Below are 22221 nucleotides of genomic sequence, written 5' to 3'. Positions count from 1 at the left end.
CCCTCTGGGGCCCGGGGCCCATCAGAAGACAGAGAAAGGGCGGGCGAGTGGGAGGCGGGGGCCTCGGCCTCGGCGGGTGGGGTGGGACGGCGGAGGACCGGGCTCCTGCTCGGGCTCTGCAAGGAGGAAGTTCTCTGCAGCTCTCGTTTCCTTTCCCTCGCAAAGCGCCTGAAACAGGAAGTCGTCGGTCAGTGAGCTGGTGGCAGCAGCCCGGGCAGCAGAGAGGGGACAGGCGGCGGGTGGCAGCGTCTCAGGGGCCTCAGCTCCCCCTCGGTGGCCTGTCGATCCTGGGGGTGGCCGCCGGCCCGGCCCGCGGAGGCCCATGCCCGCCATGGTCCCCTGCTGGAACCACGGCAACATCACCCGCTCCAAAGCCGAGGAGCTGCTCTCCAGGACTGGCAAGGACGGGAGCTTCCTGGTGCGCGCCAGCGAGTCCATCTCCCGGGCCTACGCGCTCTGCGTGCTGTGAGTACCGTGCTTGCCCGGCCGGCGCCCTCCGTCCCGGCCCGGCCTCCGCTGCCCAGGCCCAGAGGTGCAGGGGTGCTGCTCAGAGAGGGGACGCCAGCTCGGGGCTGAGTCAGGGGCCCCGCACTGAGATGGGGGGTGGGGGTCTTTACGTCCTGGCACAGAGTGACCGGACTTGCACACCGTCCAGGTGTGGCGGGGGCCCATCGGTGGTCCGTGGTGGACTGGCCGGCCTGGGACTTCAGGTTCGGCAACGCTGAGACCCCCAGAGCCACCCTGAGGCCTGGCCACACACTGCAGCTGCCCATGAGCTGTGGTGCAGGGAGTTCTCGGGGTCCCAAAGGCCGGGAGAAGGGGTACGGGCTCTTTGGGGTAGGCGGAAGCTCGGGGCCCCGCGGTGGTGGGTGTGTCAGAGAGCAGCCCCGTCGGCCCCGCTGTTAGTCAGGGGTGCCCGGGGTGGAAGCCCCCACGGAGAACAGACGTGGCACGGGGGACCCTCCCGTGCCCAGGCGCCGGGCCCCGGAGGAAGCCGTTACTGGGCGAGCCATGAATGTGGGGTGGGTGCACTCAAGAACGGACTTTCAGTTCACCCAGAAGTGGCGTTCAGGGCCCTGAGCACAGAGGAAGTCCCCATCCGGGGCAGCAACAGCCTCTTTTCTCCTTGTCCCCACACTCCGCTGCGTCCCCACCCGTTTGGTCCCCTGTGCCACGGCGAGCTGCCCCCCTGCCCCGCTCCCTGGCTCTGGACATTGCTGAATGCGCTAGCTGCCCTCACAGCTGAGGAACCAGCCTCTTGCTGAAGGTTCCTCTTTAAAACACCCTTCCAGACCCGTGTCTTGTGGGGGCCCTCGCCCCCGCAGCCCCGTGGTCCAGCCCTCTAGCGGGGACCTCGGGGAGCTCCGGGGCTCGGAGGGGGAAGGGTGTGTCCCCCACATGCGTCTCCCAGTAGTGGCCATGAGCTTGCATAACGGTCCTTCTGAGTCGCTGGGAGCCACAGCGGGTCGATGAGCACGGGCCGGTTTGGAGCACCAAGTCTCAGCCCTGGTGCGTCATCCTCTCACAGCCCCGCAGCAGCAGTCTGGAGTGCAGGTCCTGCTCTCACCCCATTTTGCAGATGAGGAAACCGAGGCTCAGGCAGCTTAAACGGGTGACCACAGTCAAAGCCGAGGTCGTCTGTGCCCCGAGGTTGCCCCAGATGCTTAGACTCCTGCCCCTGTGGAGTGGGTGTGAGGACAGGCTGCAGGCGACAGCGAGAGGGGCCAGAGAGCTTTCAGGGCCGGCTGGGGGCATTAGAAAGCCAGCCAGGCCCACGCTGGCCCCGCGCCTGCGCTCTGACCTGCAGCAGCTGCACCTCCCGAGGCCAGCTTTCTGCCCCTCTACTCTCACACCTCGGGGAGGGGACATGGGCCTGGACTTCCCCGTGGACACTGACCCCGTGGGGACCCTCCAACAGGGCCTTGGAACCCGCAAGGAGGCTCCCAGGGCCCGCGTGGATTCCCCCTGCCCTGGCAGGGCCCAGCCGGGGGCTGATTCCTTGGGTGCTGGTAGATGAGGGCGTCTCCAGGAAAAGGGCCCCAGCCCCCCATCTGCACGGCGGCCCTTTGCCCAGGTGCTGGGCTGGTTATTGCTCAGGATGCAGGTGGGGAACGGGTTTTCTCTGACACCCAATGGGGCGTCATGGCTGGCCAGGGCTGGGACCACAGGCCTCAGGAGCCTCTAGTCTGACGGCCCTGCCTGTGCAGGGAGCCGGTGGGGCCAGGGAGCTCGAGGCCTTTGCCCTGCCGGGCCGGCTGGCGGCAAACTGGGATCCAGGCCTGGTGTCCTGAGCTCACTCTTCTGCCTCCTCGCCCCCCTTGCCTCCCCCTCCTGCACTGAGTTGCTCAGACCCACCCACAGCAGATGTTTGGGGTCTGCACCTTAGGGAGGGGGGTCCATGGTGCCTGTGCCCCTAGATGTCCACCACCCCTCAGCCCAGGCCTGGACTTCTCATTAGCCTCCCATCCCCAAGGCCCCAAACGCCAGGGCTGAAGCCCTCACCCCAGGCCCAAGGCTCCCCTTTCGCCTCCATCTGTGGGGGATGCCACCCTTCCTGTGGGGTCAGGAGCTACCTGAGGCTGGGGGATACCCCCGACCACCAAACCTACCCCAAACCTGGGAGACCCCATTTTGCTGCTGCCCCTCATTCTGCCCATTAAAGAGATTTAAAAACTAACCAAATGTGTGGTTGCTGGGGGCGTGGCCTGCAACCAGGCATGTGCCCTGACTGGGAATCGAACCTGTGATGCTTGGGTTCGCAGCCCACGCTCAATCCACTGAGCTACGCCAGCCAGGAACAAAAAACTAACCAAATGAATGACAACTAATTGCCAACTCCCAACAGCTCATTTCATGAAACAAAGCATCTTTTAACACCAAAGAGACAAAAAAAAATACTCTTAAAAAGAAAAAAGCCAATTGTTTAAATCAAATCGATTTAACGAGCCACCATCCCCGGGTCTTTCTGTTCCCTGCAGACTAGCGCAGACCTGGCCCCACACCCACCTGGTACTGGGAACCCCGGGGGAGCAGAGGGGAGGAAGCAGCTGGGTTTTTCTCAGCTTCGCCCCTCTGCTGTCCCCCTGGGAGTCACGAGGGTGCAGGGACCCGCCGCGGGGCAGGCGTGAGGTCAGGACCTCCAAATCGCCCAGCTCTGAAGGAAGCCGGGACTGCTGGGAGAAGCCACCAAGCCTCAGCCTCCTGCTCTAGAAGCAGCCACATGGAGGAGGCCTGACACCCCGGGGTGCCCACACCACATCCCGCCTGGGCCCCAGGGCCAGAGCTTCTGCCTGGTCCCCTCCGGTGAGGGGACAGCCGGGGTCCACACACTGGTTTAGGCAGTGTGTGGGGAGCTCCAGGAACTGAATGTAGCTTCCTCCTCGGCGACCTTCGTGCTCAGAGAAGAGGACAGGATTTGACTATTGAAATGGACTGGGCAGGCGGGGCAGGGGAGGGGCACACCAAAGGACAAGGCTGCGACTCAGTGCCGCCTGCTCAGCTGGAGAGTCATAGTGACCCCGTCCTGTCCAAAGTGCCCCGCCTCTGGAGAGGCCGGCCTGCCACCAGCCACCCGCCACTGGGCAGGAGAGCCCAGCTCTCTCCTTAGCAACTCAGAAAGCCCTGCTTTGGCGGGGGGGAGGGGGGGGGCAGCATCTGGAGGCCTGTCTCAGGGTACAGAGAGCTGGAGGGGGAAGGCCCCAGGAAGCTGGCCGCCCGGTTTGGGTCCAGCTCTGTGTCCACAGCAGAGGAGTCAAGGAAACGGGATGGCGGGCTCCCCCGGGTGAGGTCTATGTCATCCGCGCCGGGGCCCCCTCAAAGCCACCGGCGGCGGAGCTGGCCCTGCTTAGGGCGTCTGCAGGGCACTCGGGGGCCGCTCAGCAAGGTGGTGCCCTCCTCCGCTGCCAAGGCCGCACAGGCAGAATCAGAACAGTGGCCCGGCCCTGCTGGGGTTGCAGCCTGCCCTCTCGGTGACAGCGTCCTGAGCCCCTGCTGGAACGGGGTTCGCCAGCCACCCTCCAACAGGCTGGGTGGTGTTCCCACAAACCACACTAGAGAGAGCTGGCTCCCCTGCGGGGGAAGGGGCATGCATGGGCTGCCTTTGGCTCGGAAGCCGCCGTGGGCCAGCAGTTGTGACAGGGACCCAACCTCGGTTCCCCTCAGCACACAGCCTGCCCGGGGACACAGGGTCTCCTCCCTGGGGACAGTGTGCCAGGCCACCTGGACTTGGTGGCTTGATTGGTGGAGCCAGAAAGAGTCCCAAGAAGGACATTCAGTCCCCCAAGTCTCTGCAGAGAAGGCGTTCTACTTGTCCTGGCAAGGAGGAGTGTGACGGTCCCCTTGAGGGCAGTGGAGCCCCACCCTTGCTCCGCTAACAAAACGTGGTTGCTAACCTGTCCTGCCTAAAAATGACAGCAAAGGACTTATAAAGGGTGTGCCGTGTGCCAGGCTCTGTTCTAAGCTCTTTCCGTGGGTCACCTCACAGTGGCTTTTGGACAAAGTGCTAGCATCATGCCCATTATACAGATAAGGAAACTGAGGCTCAGGGAGGCTAGGGCCACGTTTACAGCACTCATAAACGGCAGGATCGGGACTTGAACTCATGCTGTTCTTGGGAGGGAGACCCAGGGAGGAGTGCATTGGTGTGATGGAATCCTCGTTCCTCGGTTCCCTTTCCAAGTTTCAGTCCCGTCGACACCACCCCTTAATGACTTTGGTGCAAATGCAGAGGAAGATGCTGCTTTTCGTAGCTGCTGGGGACGGAAAGGGGGAAACGCTGGGAGAGGGCTGAGCTGGGGGCCACCGGCTCTGAAGTTTGCACCAGAGCCTGCCCAAGGGCAACTCTCCCGGGTTTCCTCTCCGGGAGCAAGTCCAGCAGAGAGCGGAGGCCACGGAGGCCCGGGTCGGCTGGTATCTTCGCTGCCAAGTGACTCAGAACAGCCGTGGGGGAGCCGAGTGTCCTCGGGTTTTCTGTGCCCATGCGCAGCAGCCCAGAGCCAGCCTTCTGTCCATCCGGAGTGAGCTCTGGCTGCGAGGCTGGCGGCAAGCTTGCCTACCTGACAGGTTAAACTCACCTGTGCGCAGACACCAGTGCTTCTCCACCGAGCAGCCCGTCTCCTGGGGCGTGAACGTGAGTGGGGTGACAGATGCGGCCCTCCCCGCCCAGCCCCCTCCCTGCTGCAGTGGCGGAGGCCGGCTGCCCCTACCGCAGGCCCTGCGGCCCAGCCCTCAGGTGGAAACCCCTGTGGCTGAGCTGATCTGACCTGAGTTCTAGCCTTAGCTGGACGCTCACCCCACCTCCGGCCCCTCCCAGCATCCCCAGGGGTGGGAATGCCCGCTCACTGGGTCATTTCTTTTTTACTGGGGTGGAATTCTCATCCCATAACGTCACCCTTTCGTTGTGTGGTGAACAGTTCCATGCTGTTTAGTCCCATTCATAATGCTGGGAACCATCACCGCTATCTACTTCCGGGACATTTTCACGTTACCGTCCCCCAGAGAAACCTGTACCCACGCGCGGTCGCTCCTGGCTCCCCCTCCTCCCAGCCCCGGCCACGCTAGTCCGCTCTCTGGGGGCGATCCACAGAGACGCAATCGTGCAATGTGCGGCCTCCGGGCCTGGCGTTTTCACTTAGCGTGCGTTCCTCCGTGCTTCGCCCCCGGCGCGGCACGGATCCTTCCTCTTGATGGCTAAGTTGCCCCCCGTTGTGCGCGCAGACCCCATGTTATCGATCTGCGCACCCGCCGGTGGACTTCGGGTTGTTTCTACGCTGTGGCTGCTGTGAGTAACGCTGCGTGCGGTGAGCGCGGCGCAGGGGTCTCCGTGGGGGCGGATGGTTCCTGCGGTCCGTGGTCCAACTGCGGGGGCGTGCGGGGGCGTGCGGCGGCGAGCGGCAGCCCTCCATTGGAGTGTCTGCGGAGCCGGGCAGCTGCCCCGTGTTGCTTCCCCAGCGCGGGATAGGAAGGTTCTAACACCTGCACAGCCTCGCCGGTGCTGTCATGTCTCTTTGAGAGTGACCGTCCTGCGGGTGTGAAGTGGCATCTTACTTGACTTTGATGGGCATTTCCCTAGTGGCGTTTTTTAAGATTTCACTTATTTTAGAGAGAGGGGCAGGGAGGGAGAAAGAGAGGGAGAGAAACACTGATGCAGGAGAGAAATGTCAATCTGTTGCCTCTTGAGGGCCCCCCGTCGGGGACGGAACCCACAACCCAGACGCGTGCCCTGACTGGGAATCGAACTGGCTGCCTTGCCGTTTGCAGGACGGCCCCCAACCCGCTGAGCCACACCCGGCAGAGCGCATTTCCCTTATAATTAATGACATTGAGTGACTTCTCATGGGCTTCTCGGTTATTTGTGTATCTTTGAAGACATGTCTGTCCACATTCTTTGCCCCTTTAAACAGTTGGGCTAGTTCTCCTTCTGTCGTTGTCACTGGATCACTGAGAGGACAACATAGGAGAATGCATGTGACATGCACCCCCCAAGGCCAGCATGTGGTGGGCACCTGCTGAGCGCTGGCCATCACTGTTTGTAAGCTATACAGGGGGCGAGCTGAGATGTCTCGGCAGCCCAGGGCCTGTCTGGGAAGAAAGACCGCTGAAGGGAAGAGGGGAGTGGAGGCAGGGTCCCTTCTGGAACGTCCTGGAGTCCCGCGGGGGCCTCCGGGAGACACTGAGCTGTCTGTGGGGCCTCCTCAGAGGAAGTGCTCAGAGGCACTGGGGTGACGCACGAGTGGCCAGTGGCTGCTGCTGGGGCCGGGGCTGAGTGCCTGGAAGCCTGAGGCAGAAGGGGACCTGGGGCCCTGATGGCTGGAAGAGCCACCAAAGGAAGCCAGGCGGAGTGAAGGTAATGTCGAGAGGAAAGGGAGGCCAGCTGCGTGCGGAGTAACCCATCCCAGTGTGGAGGGAGACATGGGGAGCACCGTGGCCCTGGGCTCTGAGGGGGCGGGAAGGGCGAGCAGCCCCTGCAGGAGCCGGGTCAGTGCCCCCCTTCCTGACTGCTCACTCCACACCCCCTTGTCCATTGATTAGAAAAACACTGTATTCCCAAATGCCAGGACTCAAACAGTTTGGGTCCAGTTACTAATTACAAATAAAGCCAGAGAGGGCTGGCCCCAAGGACCCGCTGGTCCAGCCCCTCCCCTTGCCGACCAGGGTTGCGCCGTCTGGGGAGAGGCTGGCTGCAGCCACGGCGGCAGCGCCAGAGCCACGTAGAGACGGATCTCCTGAGACACACAGTGCAGCGTTCGTTCCAGAAATGCAAATTTATACGGTATTAAGTACAACATGCAAAGTGCACAGCGTAAGGAAGGAGAGCAGTCACCCCCTCACGGAGAGACTGACGTAAACACTGTGGACTGGTGGGTGGAGCTTCTCCTTCTCTCCCCCACCATATATATATATATATATATATATATATATACACACGTATATAATCTCCATAAATATCGGAAACCATATAATTTTAGCCTGCACTTTCTATAATTTAACTGCATTAACATGTTCCCATTCCGTGAAACTTTCTTCCTGAATATCACATTCAGTGGGTGCACGAGGTTCTGGGACACGATGGGCCGTGTCATAGATCCCTTTCAGGCACGTAAGTTACCAGCAGTGTTCTGTTGTCGTAAATATGATGGCAGGAAGGCCTTTGTGCGGAAACGTGACATTTCTGGTAGAGATTCCCAGGGGCAGGGTTATTGGATCCAAGGATAGGAACCTTTTCAAGGCTCTTAATAGAGAATGACAGACTGTTCTCCAGAAACTTTCCTCCAGTCTGTATGCTTCGGTAAGCAGTACAAAGAGGGAGACTTCATTCCAGCCTCCCTAGTTTGAATATTTTCATTTAGAAAAACATTATTAGGTTGCCAGGCGAAGGGTGATCGCATTCTATTAAGTTTGATGGACATTTCTACTTTCCCAATGCTTATAACTCTTATTCAGATGTCATAACTTATTACTCTGGCCAGTATTTCTAAGAGGTTACAGTGGAGGATTTGGGGAAGAGGAAATAGCTCCCTCCAGGAGAAGGCGTGTGAGAATCAAACAGGACTCCTCCTGGGAGGATGCAAGGGAGGTAGGCGTGGGGGTGGCGGGGCAGCCTGGGGCCGGCAACCACAAGAGGCCACTCCCAAGCCTGGGCCAGCAGAGGCCTATGTCACCGGGCCGTCTGCCTTAAGCCGTGGTCTCCCAGGAGGGAACCCAGTCACTGTGGACCTGCAGCAGGCAGGGCGGGGTCAGGGGGACAAACACCTTTGTCCCTTCCTCCTCTCACGCTGCCCATGCCTCCCCTGGGCCACACCCTGTGGGTGACACAGCCCAGAGCAGCCTTCTGGGCCCAGGACAGGTGGAGGGGGCCAGAGAGTGGGTCTGGCGGGGGGGCGGGGAGAAGACGAAAGGAGAACGTCCTGTCCACTTGTGTTTTTTTGTCTCCTCCATTCTACTTGTCAGAGGGTTGTCCATCTAATTTCCTGTGTTTCAAGCAATATGCTCCTTTTTATTTTTATAGTTAAAAGTGTTTGTGCTTTCAGGAACCTCTCTCTCTGTCATACATCCGTTTGAGGACAGTCTTCCATCGTCCTATATTTCTCTCCTTTCATTTAAAATCCATCCTTTCCTTCTGCACGGACTTTCTCCAGTTTGTCTTCTTCCTCGTGGCCTTTCTCCAGAACGTCCCGTTGTCTATGGACTGTCTGGTGGTGTTGAATGCGGACTCTGGCCCGCCGGGCGTGATCCTTCTGATCAGAGGTCCTCCCTCGCGCTGCTCAGTTTTCACGCGGGCTTCCTCCAGTCCCGGAGAAGCAGCGATGAGTCTTCCCGAGTTCTCGGGTCAGACCCGCCCCCCCCCCACCCCAACACACACACACACAGAATGTCTTGTTTCCTTTTTGCTGTGACTCTGTGTAACATAGGGGTAACACCTTCGAGTCCTTAGAACATGGTGCCCCTTCTTTTGGGCGGCCACATGTTTCCACAGGTCAGGTGATTTTCCTTTTCTGGCAAAGAACCGTCAGGGAAGACCAGATCACAGTCCTTTAGAGATCAGAGTGAGTCTCTGCCCAAGTTCTCTGCCCAAAGAGAAGAAGGACCATCGGGGATGGGGGTGCGCTGTCCCAATCCAGGCTCCAGCTGATGGGGTGAGTGGCGAGGAGGTGATGTGCCGTGCTAATAGGTGGGCTGTCTCCCACCTGCTGGGCCCGAGGCTGCAGGGCCAGGGCGCTCAGCAGGCCCCCAGCAGCGCTCCGGCTGCCCCACCTCCATCTCTCCCCCCCCCCACCTGCCTCCTGCTTTCTCTGTTGATTCATCTCTTTCCTACTCTCAGGCCGGGATTCCTTGGGGGTTCTGGTGGTGAGTAGCGAACACCCTTGCCCTGGGGCCGTCTCATTCTCTCGCTTCTACATGGTCAGGGGTCGTCTGAATGCAGACTTCCCAGACCCCAGCTGTCCAGAAGTTCGCAGCCCTTGAGCGAGAAAACAACATTATAAACATGTAAAACAACATTAGAAATGAGACATGATGTATAACGAATTACTAAGGGGTCTATACATAATGATCGGGGCACGTTAAAGTGATCAGCAGAGCTGGAGACACACAGGATGCTCTTGAGGTTTAGAATGTGACCTCTCTCTCTCTCTCTCCCGCTCGCTCGCTGGCCACAGTAAAGGATGCTCCCGGGCATGCTCGTTAGTGTTTGTTATGTGAAGTAGTCTTTCAGAAGAATGGCTTATTGAGGTGCAGGTGACATCGATCACTCTATCAGCTTCAGGTGCCCAGCGTAACGACTCCACACCTGTCCAGGCTGTGAAATGACCCCACCGTGAGTCCAGTAAACACCCATCACTTCACGTGGTCACACAGCTTTTCTTCTTGTGGGGAGAACTGTTAACTATCTCTCAGCACCTTTCACACGCACAGTGCCGCGCTGTCCGCCATAGTCTCCACGCTGCACGTTGCCTCCCAAGACGCACGGGGTTTATCTGAGAGAATAAAGAAAACGCCCCCATGTTGCTCCCTCCTTCTCTTTGCTTGAGCTCGTGCCTTGCGGTCCAGCTCCCCGAACCGCATCAGGGTCGATCTGGAAATGCCCTCCCCTGGGGAAGCACCGTCGCGCCCCTTTTCTCCCTCGCTGACAGCGTGGAGGCCTCCCGCCGCCACCAGTGGCGGTCACTAGCGGCAGCCACCAGCGGTGGTCCCGTGTCCCGAGGGAATTTGCTCTAAGCCCCGCCCCACTGGAGAATGGAGCGATCTCGTTCGGCAGCAGATGTGCACACACCACTGTCCAGCGCTGTCCCAACCTGGGTGTCCAGCGGGGCACTCGCAGCCCAGGGGCCCTGACGTGTGGCCCGGCCACTGCAAGGAGTAGCAGCGGGGGGCCGTGTCGGTGCCCTTCACTGTCACCAGACCGCACCAGAGAGCTGCGCGAGGGCCCGGTGGGGACCGTGGCCCCACACAGCCGTGAGCGTGTCGTCTGGACTGAATTCTAGGGCAGAAGTGGTAGAAGACGGCTCAGTCGGGGAAGCTTCACTCTGAACATTTTACATGTAGGAGTGGGGGTGTGTATGTATGGGCACATGACATATCTGTATCTGCACATGTGTGTACATGCACCTGTGCGTGCAGGTGTGTATGCGATTAGGACCAGACTGAAGTGCAGCTGCAGGTGGGGAGCACCCGCCTCCACCTCCCGCAGAGCCCCCAGCACCCCATGGTGTGCAGTTTGGAATGACTGCTCCCCAGGGGAGTGGGGGGCAGGGGGCCAGGGGAGGGCGGTTTCCCTGGAAGGTCTAACGGATTCAGCCCCAGGGACGCCGTGTCTGCCCCGTGCACCGGAGACGCTGAGATGCGGTTACCAAGGGCAAAGCGTCCTCTCTTCCGATTATTGTACCCGCCTTGAGCTCGGACCCACTGAGTCCTGTGGAGCTGCTTCTCGGTTTCAGTGTTTCTGGAACATCTTTGAAAAAGTCCTAAATGGCCTTCCTGTTCTGTGCGCCTGTCTCTGCCCCGCTCCCTGGGACTCGGGGCTCCTTCCGTCTGCAGGCTGACGTGTGCACCCTGCTCAACCCCCTTCCACAGACCAGCCGCCCCCAGCCAAATGAGAGGCAGTTTGTGCTGGCCCTCATTTGCATATCTGCAGGAGGAAGTGTCACTGGGACTAGGCGGGACAGATAAGAGCACAGCAGGGTTCCAGCGATCTGGCTTGCGTTTGGCAGGCTCTGCAAAAGCGCGTGGAGGCTGGAGGTGGGGGGCTGGGGGAGCTGGGCTGGGGTCCCGGGGTGGCTCTCTGTCTCCTAGGGCCTCCCCATGGGGTCAGGTGGCAGCAGGGAGTCACCCCTGCCACATCGGATGAAAAGCCAGCTGTGATGTCCGTTCAGGCTCTGAAGACGGGACAGGGAACGGAAAGGTGGGAATTCAAGAGAAACCTGACCGACCCACAACATTCTCCAAAACTCTCTTTACACATCCATTCATTCAAAAGCCCGTTCAAGACTTTAAAATTGCCCACACAAAGTTGTAAAACTTTACACAGCTTAAAAAGCGAACAACGCTTCCCAACGAAGTCAATAAACACTATTGCAAATAAGTGATTCCCAAATATATTGTAGGAGGTATCGGTCTCACAAATAAATAAGCAAAAGGTCTTTTTTTTTAAAGTGCCCGAGGCATGAAAAGGAATTCACAGAAAAAAGAAATACGACCTTTTTCATAAAGCAAGCTGTCATTTGTCATCCGCCTCCTTAGCCTCTCCGATTGAAACTTCTGATAACAGCCGGCAGGCAGGGTGTGGAGAAAGAGACACTTTCACATCCGGTCGGCTGACTCCACCCCGGGAAGGCCAAGGTCGGTCTGCACCAGAACCCGGCCTGTCCCTCAGCCCAGCTGTTCTCTTTCGAGTGTTCAGTGTGTTCAGGAAGGAGGAGGGGAGGGGCTAGTCCAGATGCTTTTCATGCATTCCTGTACTTCAGTCTACACGGCACCAGGGTAGATGGAGTGCGGTGTCGTTGACCCCGGTTTACCGACGGAAACTAAAACTCTGAACTCAGGAACGCACGTGAATTCTAGGAAAGAGATGTTCGCTGCTCCCATAGTTATAACAGTAAAGAGCTAAAAACAGCTGCCAGTCCATCCCCAGGGTCTAGTCAAGTAGAAGGTGGTACAGCCACGAGGTGGCCGGTGACTGGGGAACGCTTGCGTACGGCGGGCACCGTGTGACGTTATTTGCGTTTAGAAAGACGTGCGTGGGTAAGTTTGCACGTTTGCAGGCCCTGGCATGATTTATAAAAAGGAGCAGTAAACCTAAGAAGCAGGACTTACAGGAAAAGGGGAAGAAGACAGTTGTTTTTTATTGTCTATCTCTCTGGACGGTCTTAATATTTTACAACTAGTGAATAACTTTAAAATCTAGTCCCACAATAACACAGACATGTGCTTAGTGACACACTGGGCATGCGAGAAAGCCCCCCCAAAGTGAGATTTTTGTGATGCAGTATTCATTGCCTCGATCACAGAAATAAAAGGAGTATTTGCCAGTCTGAGTGTGGGCCTGCCTGGGGCCTCCGCAGGGGTGGAGTTTTGAGGTTCACCAGAACCTCACGTGGGGGAAAGAGGGGGAGACTGTGGGGAGGGAGAACAGGCCGGCAGTTTCAGCTCAGAGCCTAAAGTCCAAACCCTGAAGCCCCGGCGGCCTCCGGGCCCAACCCGACCCCCCACCACCATGCTCCTCCCCCAGGGGCTCCCACTGGACTCTCCCCTGACACCCAGAGTTTTCAGGAAAGTGAAAAGTGGCTCCTCCTCCACACCTGGGAGACCCTGCACCTAAGGAAGGTGGAGTCTCTAGAAAGAGAAGAGAAGCCAGGGCCCAGCTCTTCTTCCCCAGGAGACGCCAGCCTGAGGCTCCCTCTGCAGCCGCTGGGAAAACCCAGGCCCCTGACGGGTTTGGGGCCGGGGAGGCGGTCACCGGGCGGGCGTGGAGGAGACTCAGCCGGAGGGAGGCACTCCAGACAGGGCTGAGCCAGCCTCTCTTTGGCTGGGGCGGCCCCTCTCTGTAGGGCTGTGCATGACACCCACTCGGCTTGTCCCCGCCTTGATCAGCCGCACCGCACAAGGAGCCTTATTTCTACCTGAAGCACGCGCTCTGGCTCTGTCCTCTGGCCGTGTGCCAGCTCAGAGGCGGAGGGAGCCCTCCCTGCAGGCTGGCTGCCTTAGCTCAGACCCCGGGGCCTTCACACCAAGGTCAGTCATGCCCGGGAGAGCCCCTCTGCCCCGGATGTCAGGACGGAGCTCCTCCTCCGCACAGCTGGCTCCAAAGTCCAGAGACTTCATGCTCCGGACCCCCGAGCCGTGTCGGGGATTGTCACTTGGGTTACCTGAAGAATGTTCCCCTGTGGGTTCTAACAACGTCTTCGTTCTCTCCCAGGTATCGGAACTGCGTTTATACCTACCGGATCCTGCCCAATGAAGAGGACAAATTCACTGTCCAGGTAAGCCTTTAGCGCGCCTCCTGACCTCACCTGGCGGGAGCCCGTGTTGGCGGAGACGGTGACAGCGGGAAGAGGAGAAGCGGCGTGGGCCCCCACGTAGCCTCGACAGGAAGGCCCGGCTGAGCCTGTCTCTCTCCTAGAGGTTCCTGGGGGGTTGGGGGGGCTCAGCAGGGAGGCTGGCGCCACCAGGTGCCCCTGCTCTGGGACCTGATGGAGCAAACAGAAGGGATGTTGTTTATATTTGTGGGTGTGCAGGGGGGCTGTGGTAGAAGGACCCAGTGACAGAGGAAAGTCAGCCACCGTGGCGAGTCAGTCACTTCCTTCAGTGGCTGAACGGGGCGAGGGTCAGGGGACCCGGAAGGAGAGAAGGAGGGGAACTTGCAGGAGAATAGACCGGACTTTCCGTGGGGCTAGACTGTTGTTGCCCAGTGAGCACGAGACGGGACCTTTCCATCGGCAGAAACCTGTTTGTTGCACCGTGTGAAGGGCAACTGTGGGAAACCTGTTAAACGTTAGGGAAAAGCCAGCCTGCACCACTCCAGGGGGGGAAGACCACCCTACGCCCAGCTGGTGTGACAAACACCAGGGCTGTGTGACCACAGCGCATGACAACTGAGTGACACGGAGGCCAGGGGAGCTATTTTTATCAGGCTGCGTTAAGAAAGGGGGGAGGGGGGCAGAAGGAGGAGGTGACGCTGTCAGTGGGGGCAGAGGGGGCACATGCAGATCTCTGGGCTGTGGAGACAGGCACCCATAGGCCAAGTGCACCCATGTGGCGACCGGAGCAGCCAGGCGAGCCACCGGTGGGGACACCGTGTCATGGAGGAGCAGCCACGGGGGCCCGTGGGGTTTAGTGGAAAAGAAAGTGGGGGTGGAAGGGACACTATCGCCGATTCCGCGTGTGACGAGGGTGCTGCGTTTTGTGCAGGACTAAGAGGCAGCGGTGCAGACAGAGCCGGACTCGAGGGCAGGACAGCGGGCGGGTCCCCGGGGCCCAAGGCGCCGGAGATGTATCAGGAGGGAGAAGCTCTGTTTCATAGAATTCCTCTGGCGAGACTAGATCTGGGGATCGAGGGGATCGCTTGGATCAGTGAGCCACTTGGGACAGAGAGGAGATCCAGGACGGTCCTGTGAGCCAACCCAGGTGTCTCCCGGGGCCTGGGGCTGCGTGCTGCACGGGTCCCACCAGAGGTGCAAGTGCGGGCTCCAGCGGGATCCCTCCACCCGATCGGGGTCGGGCGGAGCACCGCTTCCGGCTTCTCTGTGCCTGCCGTCCCGGCACCCCCTCCAGCATCCGGAGCGCATCCATTTCCATGTGCTCAGCCAGTCCGGGCGTCTGCCTGTCTCGGTCTGGTCACCAGAGACAAGCGCTGGCCACCAGGTGCACGGCGGTCCTTCCAAGCCCATCGTGGCTGCCCACCGTTCAGATGGGGGTCTCTCGTGTGGGCGCCTCACCCTGCCGGGGATGTGGCCGCGGGAGCAGGTGGGGGCCCTGCGTGGGGCAGGCCGTGGGCCCCAACGGCCTCCATGCTACCTTCCACATCTAGGGCTGCGTGGGCTTTCTCGGGGTGGCATCCCTGACGGGCGCTTTGCTGAAAGGAGTCTGAACTCTCTTAAGTTAAAAGTGGGTCGGTGCGTTTGATCTTTTTCCCCTTGTGGTTTGTTCTATTCCTTCAAAGTGAAGAAGACTTGAAGTATGACTTGGCCTGAAGCTGGAAAAGACGTGACTTTGCGGCTTCCTGTCTAGAGTGTGCACCCGGGGAGGACTCGTGGATGGTAGACTGTCTCCCGTCTGTCTCCTCTCGGGTCCACACGTCGCGTGGTCCTGGGAACCGCAGCCAGTCCTGCAGCAGCTGCAGAATCGGGGGCATCCCTGGGTTAGGGGGGATTGCAAAGAACGGAGACTCCCCTTGGCTAACGCATGTAAGGGGTGGGCAGCCTTCGTGGAGATGCACAGGGCCTGGGGCCCGGACCCGGAGGGCGCGGGGCGGGTGCTCTGTGCATCTTCTCCTCTCCGGCTAGCAGACTCACTTCTCGGTTCCCCGTCCCCAGGGGGAGGCTGGTTGGCAAACCCCCAACGGCTTTTTCTGCGTGGGCCACGTGGAGGCCACGGGTCTGCGTACAAACAGGCTAGCTTGTAGCAGGTGCCCGCCCGCCCCCTAGCCCTGGGGGTCGAGCTGTGGGGACCGAGCGTTGTTCCTTGAGGCCCACACTCAGCCAGGGTGACGGGCAGGCAGGTTCCCTGCGAGAGCTGTGGCCCTGTGGGGCGTGTCTGCCCCTCACCCCGGCACTGGGTCTGTGACCGCCTCGGTGGCCGACCCCGAGTAACCAGGCACAGGGAGCTGTGGGGCCTGGGTCTCCCGAGGAAGCGTCCCCGCCGAGGTGCACCGTCCTGTAAAAACACAGCACCCCCCTGAAGTAAGGAGAGCGGATTTCTCCCCGAAGCAGATGGCAGCAGGGCCACAGCGAGACAGAGGTCGGAGGGCGCTTCGCCGGGGCCGCCGGTGGTGCCGACCCCAGTTCCTCTTTTCTTGTTGAGACGAAACCTCGTACCGTTTTCTCAGCTGAGCCAGTTTCTAAATAACTCATCCCTCACATCCGAGTCTGCGAGGGCCACCAAAGACAACGCGGCTCCCCAGATAAGAAAGAACCCAGCGGCCTGAACCGCTGCCAAGTGCGGCACCCAAGGCTTTCGTCGCTTTCTTATGTTAATTACCTCCGCTCTCTCACGGGGGCTTCCCACCCGGCCCGGCCCGGTGAGAACCGAGAAGCCGCCGCCGTATCCTGCACCCTCGAGCTCTGCAGAGCGGCCTCCGCGCAAGGGGGTTCCCCCTTTTCGGTCAGGAAGAGCAGGGTCCTGACCCTCGGTGACTTTATTCTCGTTCTACCTTCGCAGATCTACGAACAATCAGAGGTGGGTGGGAAAGCCGTACACTGACTGCAGGCAAACCCTGCTTTAAGGATGGATGGAGCGGAGGCCTGCAGGAGGTGGTGGAGCCCACACCAGGCCTCCAGGCCTCCCCGCAGGGGTGTCTGCACCTGGCCGGGTGTTGGGTCCCCTGGGGAAGGGCGCACGCACTCTGCCCCAGGAGCGCAGGGAGGTAGGGCAACGTAGCCTGTCAAGGAGAGGGGCCCCTTGTCCTTCCCACGGTGAAGGTGACATTTGACCACGGGGGCATCGGCCCTTGTAGTAAGCTGGTAGGGACCTGGAACCGAGACAGACCCCTGAGCGCCCAGCTGGGGCAGTTCCAGATGCTGCCAGCTGTGTGTGTGGCCTTGCGTGAGGTGGCAACTCCGCCGGAAAGTGGCAGTCACGCATGTGCCTCCCTGAGCCCGTGTGACAGACCCAGTGCAGGTGGGTGGTCGGCATGCGGGGCTGCTGTCTTGGTTGTCCGCAACAAAGAGCAGGCGTCCAGCAAACCATCACGTCTGCTAACCCGTGTACGTGGGGTCTGCTGCGTGCGCAGGTGAGGGGAAGGAGCAATGGGGGAACCTGGGATGGAGAGAGAGGGGGAGAGAGGCAATGGAGAGGGGGAAGGAAAGAGCAGTGGGAAATACAGAGGAGGGGGGGCAGAGGAAAGTCAGAGAGGAAGAAGAAGTGAACGGAGACGAGGGAGGAGGGGAGTGCGTGAGGGTCATGAGGGTCAGGGGCAGCGCTGACAGAGAGATGGAAAGGGGTGTGGGGGTGGGGGCGGGAGGAGGGGGCGGGCGGTGCTCTGGAGGATTCGAGGTGGCCGCACCTGGGGCGGCAGACTCTGTGGCCCTCACGCTCCCTCGCACCCTGCGCTGCGGGTTTCTGCGCCTCCGTGGCCTGGGCAGCGTGGGGCGGCGTGAAGCTGTTGTTTGGCAGCTGCCTCGATCCTCAGGCCTGGAGAACCTTCCAGCCCGGAGGCCGAGACGGGACATGAGCAGCCTGTCCGTGGGGGTGGCAGTGCCCTGCGGTCCGGGTGAGGCCAGAAAGGCAGCCCTCGGGCCTGAGCGTCCCGCACGGTGGGGGGGGGGGGGGTGGAGACAGGGTTGCTTGTCAAACCCGACCTCTTCCCTGACCCGGAACAGGGCAGTGACCGCACGCAGGAGTGCCGAGTCCAGGACCAGCTGTCGCGCTCCCGCTGCCCGTTAAAATGACTTTCTTCCCCGGGAGACGGAGGATAGTTTGCAGCCCCGATGGGCCAGCGGGAGGGTGGTCGAAGGGAGGCCTCGGGGCTGGCGAAGCGGCCTGCAGGCCTGTCCCCGAACTGGCCGCCCCATACCCAGGGTCTCAGTCCCTGAGAGTGGGGCCCTCTGAGAAGTGGGCCCCCTCCCCGCTGAGTCACCGAGGCTCCATTCCTACCAGCCTCCCACCCCGGGTTTTCCCCCGACATCCTTCCGACCCAGAAGAACAGAGCAGCCAGGGCTCTGACTGTTGGAGTGAAGACAGGACCCTCTCTGCACAGGCTTTACCCCCAGTGGGGTCGGGGGAGGGGGTGAGACTCTCTGACTCACACTCTCGGCGTCCCCACCCCCACCCCTGACTATGACACCCAGCCCCGAGGCGCGAGCCACTCGGGTGAGCCACTCGTGACTCAGTTCCTGTCCCCTGACGGTGGCTGTTACGTCGCTCTGGGCAGTGTGGCTTCCAGAGAGAGACGAGAAAACAACTTTCTGCGGGCCGTTCCGTCACAAGGCTCCGGCGGCGGGTAAACGGCTCAGCCATTGTTATGAAGCTCAGGAAGAGCGTGGCAGCTGTGACTGTGCCAGTGGTCACCGAGTGAGGCGCAGGCTCCGCCGGAGCCGCCGTGGGGAGGATGTGGTGCTCGCGCACACTTCCTGGCGTTGCACAAGAGGGGACGGGAGAGGCTCGGGCGACAGACGCCACGCAGGGCCAGGGTGGCCACGCAGGGCTGCAGGGCGTGGCGGGGGCAGGGGGCCTGGCGGGGGGTCCCTGGTGGCCCAGCTGTCCCTGATGCCGTCCGTGACTGCCACTTCCGGTGTCTGCATTTTTATTTTATTATTTATTTTATTTTTTATATTTTTTATTTTATTTTATTTTTATTTATTTTATTATTTTATGTTAGTTGATTTATTGTAGGTTTATGTTTAAGTTAATTGTACTTTTTTATATTTTATTTTATTTTATTTTATTATGGTATTATTTTATTTTATCTTACTTTAATTTTATTGTACTTATTTTTATTTTTATATTTTATTTTATTTTTGATTTATTTTATTTTATATTTTATTTTATTTTTATATTTTATTTTAATGTTATTTTTTATTTTATTTTTAATTTTTATTTTACTTTATTTTATTTTTTATTATTTTATTTTATTTTACTTTATTTTATTTTCTATTTATTTTACTTTTTAATTTCTTTTTTAATTTAATTTAATTTTTACTTTATTTTATTTTTATTTTTTTTTTTTTTTTTATATTTTATTTATTTTTTATATTTATTTTATTTTTGTTTTATTTTGTTTTTAATTTTATTGTACTTATTTTATTTTACTTACTTTATTTTATTTTATATTTTATTTTATTTATCTTATCCTGCGGCCTGCTGCGGACACAGGCAGGTCTGCGGCCCAAGACTTCTGGCTGTCTCCAAACGGCTTCCCGTCTCCGCCTTCACACTCAAGAGGGAACCGGGTGGAGATAAACTCCCTGGGAGCCAGGCCGTCCCTCAGACCCCACCCAGGTGTCCTTCCGCTGCCTCGAGAACCTGAGTGACGACGCGAACAGCCCCAGATCGGAGCGCCAGCGCCAGGCTGGTGCCGTTTCCATGGCAGGGAGCCGGTTTTTCCCCTTTTCTGCTCGGAAGCCGGGCGGGGGGGGGGGGGGGGGGGGGGGGGGGGGCTGGGGTCCAGGGGTGATTCTTTTCTGCCCCTGTCATTCCTGGAAGGTGTTCAGCCTGTTTGCTTTGCAAACTGGGGTCTTTCTTCGGCCCTCGGGTCCTTCTTGGGTCTTCCTTCCCTCTGTCTTTGTGCACATGTCCTTCTGGTCCCCGGGTGCCACCTCTGCCTCCCAATGGCGGCCTTGACTCTCTCCCCTCCCCCCCAGCCCTCACTTGGTCATCTCGTCCCTGGTCCACCTCGCCCCAGGACCTGGGCCCGTTTCCTGTTTGGCGCCCAAAGCAGATCTCCCCTGGGGTCCGCACCGGCTGTGGCTGGTGGGTTTAGGCACGGGGCGAGGAGGCCGCTGTGACCCGTGAGATGTGACGGGGGAATTCTGCGGGGCCTCTGGTGGAGGTCTGTTGGTCTTGGATGACATGGTCCCTTGTCCACCTTTGGAAGCTGGCCTAGGACGCGATCGCTGGGGCTGCCGCCGCCGCCGTCTTGCAGTCAGGAGGGCGGGCGGGTGGCCGGAGAGCGAGGCCAGTGTGCAGCGGGCAGAGCAGGAAGGTGGAATGAACCTGCGTCCTCCACGATGCCACTGAATTATCCGAACGGAATGAACCGGCCTGGGCGAGGCGCTGTCCCCGGACTTCCTGTTTGTGAGGGACTTGATTCCTTTTTTGTTCAAGTAGCTGAATTAGGGTTTTCTGATACTTGCAGCTCAAAGTATCCTAATGTGTGAAGGTTTGGACTACCCCGTGGGCATTTATTCTTAACCACCTGACTTTATGCACTTAATACTACTGTTTACTCTCTGCCCCAGAACGGTTCTGGGTGTATGGTGGGCACTCAATGAATACTTACTGAATGATTCAATGATTCTGCTGCCCCCATAAGAAGTTATTGGGTTGGGTGAAAAGTCCATTATGTTTTTTTTCGGTAAGATGGCTCCAGTAGTGCTTAGTTGTCTTTAACTTCATTCGAAACAGTTTTGTTAGATTGTACCGTGACACCTGTCCTATCGGTGTGCATTTAAAAAAAAATCAAAGTTGGTAAATTTTTGTGCAGCCATTTCAACCCTGAACATGGAAGATATACAACATTTTTAGCGTGCTATTCATTATTTGTGCTGTGTACGGAGAAGGTGCTGTGACTGATCGAACGTGTCAGAAGCGGTTTGCAAACGCTTCTCCGTGCCCCTGACACTGCGGCCAAAAGTCGGAAGGTGTTCAGCCACACCCTGGCCTGTCCCCGCTGGAAGCCGATAGCAAGAGACAGCCAACACACTCAAAGTAGCCGAATCGATAAAGTTACTGGCGAAAACGAAAAGTGTGTCTTGTTTTACAGAAACAGAGTAACAGGCAGGTTGGCCGGCCCGGTAGAAAGCGCTGCGTGTTGAGTTTAAAGTCATGGCTTGCTGTCCTTGGTCACGGTGTGCATTCTCCCCGGGTCTCCCATGGCTGCCATGTCTGCCAGCTCGTGGCCCTGCTCCCACCCTTTGGCCGACGTCCTCTGCGTCCCTCGCCGGGCGCTCTGGCCCGCAGTCTCAGTTTTGCCGTCACTCCCTCCACCGTGGGCTTCAATTCCGACATCGCCTTTTTCCCTGGGGGGCAGCCCACCTCACGCACGTGGCCGGTCGCCCTCTGTAACTGGTCCTGCTCTCTGCTGTCTTCCTTGCGGGCTTGGCTCCCGTGTCCTAGAGGCTTTGCCTTTTTGCACGTCCCCGGGAGGATGTCCCCTGCTCCCCAGCCTGGTTCCCGAGTTCCTGCACAGCATTTTCAGGGACTCCTTTCCCCTCCGAAACATCGGGACAGCGCCAGTTCTTCTCACATCAGGGGGTTCCCGGGACCAGAGCGGTGGTTTCCGTGAAGCATACGCAGGGCAGCGTCTGACACATGGCTCAGGGAAGAATTGGGTCACAGTTGATGCACGTGCCTTTTCTTTTTATTTTTAAGATTTTATTTATTTACTTTTAGAGAGGGAAGGGAGGGAGAAAGAGAGAGAGAGAGAAACATCAATGGGCGGTTGCTGGGGGCCGTGGCCTGCAACCCAGGCATGTGCCCTGACTGGGAATTGAACCTGCGATGCTTTGGTTTGCAGCCCGTGCTCAATCCACTGAGCTATGCCAGCCAGGGCTGCACGTGCCTTTTCATCGGGCCCATGTCCCCCCAGCTTTGAAGGCAGGCGTCGGGGCAGGGGCTCGTGCCCAGGGAGGCAGCCGTGAGAGAGACCTCAAGGGTGCCAGAGGGGCCCCAGGGAGGGCCCCAAGCCTGGGACCTACCTCGTCACCCCTTCTCTTCACTGCTCTCACGTACGGAGCCCTATCAGCAGCTAGACCCTGGCCCTATGAGGTTTAACGGAGTCCTGTGAAGGACGCATTGTCATCATTCTCACCTGAAATACAAGGGAGCTCAGGCTCAGATGGGGTCACACGGTTTGCTGGGTTCACACAACTAGTCAGTGACCGACTACAGATGTCATTTGACCGGCCGTGCTGCGGCTTAAGGGTCAGATGACACCTCCCCTCCTTGGCTCAGTCACCGAGGTGCCCAGCAGCCTGGGCCCCCGGGCTAGACGGTGAATGCCATGTTGAGTCCGATGCTGCTGTCGTGTCTGGCTACTGGCCTTTGCTTCCCCGGCTGCAGGAGGGTGGGCCCAGCTGTGGGACCAGCTGCGGGCCCAGCTGCGAGCTGCACGGCCTTTGGGCCATCAGCCTCCAGGAATGAGGCTCCGATGGCCCTGCTCTTAAGCCAGGTCCAGCCAGGGTCACCGCTGTGTCTACTGACCGTGCCCCCTGCAGGGCAGCACGACTTAGCCCAGAGGTTCCCACAGCCGCCTGCCCATCCGTTCAGTCACTCAGCAAACAGCAGCTGGGCCCTGGTGGTACGGTCCTCACCCTCACAGACACGGTCCTTGCCCCGAGGGACATTCCATGG

General features: G+C 58.8%; 1 protein-coding gene across 2 annotated transcripts in view; it reads left to right on the top strand.

The window, feature by feature from the left end:
* The first annotated feature begins 132 nt into the window (after positions 1–132).
* INPP5D (inositol polyphosphate-5-phosphatase D) overlaps positions 133–22221 on the top strand; it is a 107456-nt gene continuing 85367 nt past the window's right edge. For both annotated transcript variants that reach the window (XM_036022692.1, XM_036022691.1), the window contains exons 1-2: positions 133–465; positions 13412–13475. In XM_036022692.1, coding sequence (XP_035878585.1) covers positions 323–465; positions 13412–13475 — 207 coding nt within the window. In that variant the 5' untranslated portion in view covers positions 133–322. The remainder of the gene's footprint in view (positions 466–13411; positions 13476–22221) is intronic.

This window comes from Phyllostomus discolor, chromosome 4, assembly GCF_004126475.2.
Source record: "Phyllostomus discolor isolate MPI-MPIP mPhyDis1 chromosome 4, mPhyDis1.pri.v3, whole genome shotgun sequence".
Taxonomy (NCBI): domain Eukaryota; kingdom Metazoa; phylum Chordata; class Mammalia; order Chiroptera; family Phyllostomidae; genus Phyllostomus; species Phyllostomus discolor.
Note: the sequence above shows the minus strand (reverse complement) of the source record. Positions and strands in the feature narration are given on the sequence as shown.